We start from the raw sequence: 2,572 nt of genomic DNA on the forward strand, positions 1-2,572 counted from the left end.
ATTTAGGGCATAAAACCTAACACCCCATTCCAGTACTGTAGTACTAGAACAAGTTGCATTTTTTCATCATACTTACCCAATTTGTATGCTCCTGATTCGAGAACTTCGACCACCTGATATGGTCCTTCCTAGTTAGGTCCGAGTACACCTGCCGTACTGTCTTTGGTGTTTAGAAATACTCTTCTTAGGACCATATCTCCCACAAAGAATTTTTGAACCTTCACTTGTTTGTTGAAATACCAAGTTACTTTTTGATGATGGGCTATCAACTTTAAGTTTGCTGTGGTTCGCTTCTCTTCGATTTCATCAAGTGATTCAGCAAGGAGTACGTTATTTACTTCTTGGTTGTACGTCAATCTTCTGTGGGTTGGTGGCTCGAGTTTTACGGGCAGCATAGCTTCATATCCATATGCCATGACAAATGGAGTCTGTCCGGTTGCCATTTTTTTCAGTTGTTCGGTACAACCATAGAACTTCAGGAAGCTCCTTCGGCCAGTTTCTTTTAGCATCCTCGAGTCTTTTCTTTTAGTGTATCTTTAAGGGTCTTGTTGACTGCTTCAACTTGACCATTAGCTTGGGGATGCGCCACTGCGGAGAAACTTTTGATGATACCATGGTTCGCACAAAAATCAGTGAAGGACTGGCTGTCAAACTGTTTGCCATTGTCCGAAACTATTTTGTACGGCAATCCGAACCGGCAGATTATGTTCTTCACAACAAAGTCTTGAACTTTTTTATATGTAATGGTTGCCAGTGGTTCGGCTTCCGTCCACTTAGTGAAGTAATCAACTACAACCACTGCATACTGCACTCCTCATTTGCCTTCGGGTAATTGTCCGATCAGGTCAATTCCCCAAATGGCAAAAGGCCACGGACTTTCCATCTGAGTTAATTTGTTGGGCGGAGCTCGAGGTATCTTTGAAAATCTCTGGCATTTGTCACATTTTTTAACATAGGCCTTTGAATCTTCAATCATTGTCGGCCAGAAATAACCTTGCCTTATAACTTTATTAGATAAACTCTGCCCGGCAGCGTTATTTCCACAAAATCCATCGTGCACTTCAGATAAAAGTCGTAGAGCTTCTTCTTGAGTAACACATCTGAGCAACGGCATGGAGAACCCTCGTCTGTACATAATTCCCTCTACTATGATATATTGTGCAGCCTTCCTTCTCATCTTTCGAGCTTCATTTCGATTATCTAGGAGTTCCCCAGTGTTGAGGTAGGCTGCTATTGGCGTCATCTAGTTTGGGGAAGTATCAATCATTTCGATCTCTTTCGTGCAAGTAATGCTAGGCTCTTCGAGGAACTGGATAGGAACCAAGTTCGCTTTATCACTTACATTACTGCTTGCCAGTTGAGCTAACGCATCTGCAGTCTTGTTTTCTTCCCTTGGAATTTGTCTGAGACCATAGCTTTTGAATTATGTGAGCAGGTCATGTATTTTGCTCAGATATGCTGTCATCTTTTCTCCACGGGCCTCGTATTCTCCAGATACGTGATTCACCACCAGCTATGAATCACTGCAGATTTCGATGTGTTCGGCTTTCATCTCTCGGGCTAGCTTTAGGCTAGCGATCAAAGCTTCATACTCGGCTTCGTTATTGGATGCCTTGAATCCAAACTTGACTGGAACGTGCAGGTGTTGCCCCTAGGTGTGACAAGGTCAATTCCTACATCGGACAGTTGATCTGTAGCCGACCCGTCCACATGTAGTTTCCAAGTCGGCTTGTCTTCACTATTACTTGGCTGAGGTATTTGTACCGGCTCGGGGTTGCCTTCCGATATGCTTTCTTCTTTGCCTGTGCATGCTACCACAAAGTCTGCTAAGGCCTGGCCTTTGATTGCTGTTTGGGGTTGGAAAGTAAATTCGTACTGACCCAGTTCCACCGCCCATTTGAGTAACCGTCCAGAAGCGTCCGACTTTTGCAATATTTGGCGTAATGGTTGGTCAGTGTACACCAGAACGAGATGAGCTTGAAAATAGGGCCTTAACTTTCTTGTTGCTAGAATCAGGCAGTAAGCGAGTTTCTCTATCAATGGGTACTAGCCTTCGACCTCAATGAGTCTTTTACTAATGTAATAGACCGGGTGTTGTATGTTGTTTTCCTCTCTGATCAGCACGACACTCACAACATGCTCCGTGACAGCTAAGTATATCCCAAGTTCTTCTCCGTCCAGAGGTTTTGAGAGTACAGGAGGCTTTGCAAGTTGCACTTTTAGCTCCTGAAAAGCTTTTTAACATTCCTCTATCCACTCAAATTGCTTATTTCCTCGCAGGATATTGAAGAATGGAACACACTTATCTGTTGATTTTGAAACAAATCTGCTGAGTGCGGCGATTCGACCAGTCAAACTTTATACTTCCTTGGTTCTTGTCGGCGATTTCATACCCAGGAGGGCTTGAATCTTCTCTAGATTGGCTTCAATTCCTCGGGCATTGACAATAAAGCCCAGAAACTTTCCCGAGCTGACTCCAAAGGAGTACTTTAAGGGATTTAGTTTCATGTTGTACTTCCTGAGGACTTTGAAGCATTCGTCCAGGTCATCTATGTGCCCCCCAGCCTTCCTA

General features: G+C 43.7%; 1 protein-coding gene across 1 annotated transcript; it reads right to left on the reverse strand.

The window, feature by feature from the left end:
- Nucleotides 1-502: 502 nt before the first annotated feature.
- LOC115720128 (uncharacterized) lies at nt 503-1,243 on the reverse strand. The gene is made up of 2 exons (XM_030649289.2): nt 994-1,243; nt 503-672 (listed from the first exon to the last, which is right to left on the reverse strand). The coding sequence occupies exons 1-2, from the start codon at nt 1,241-1,243 to the stop codon at nt 503-505; spliced, it is 420 nt and encodes a 139-aa protein (XP_030505149.2).
- Nucleotides 1,244-2,572: the final 1,329 nt, after the last annotated feature.

This window comes from Cannabis sativa, chromosome 2, assembly GCF_029168945.1.
Source record: "Cannabis sativa cultivar Pink pepper isolate KNU-18-1 chromosome 2, ASM2916894v1, whole genome shotgun sequence".
In the NCBI taxonomy this organism is placed as follows: Eukaryota; Viridiplantae; Streptophyta; class Magnoliopsida; order Rosales; family Cannabaceae; genus Cannabis; species Cannabis sativa.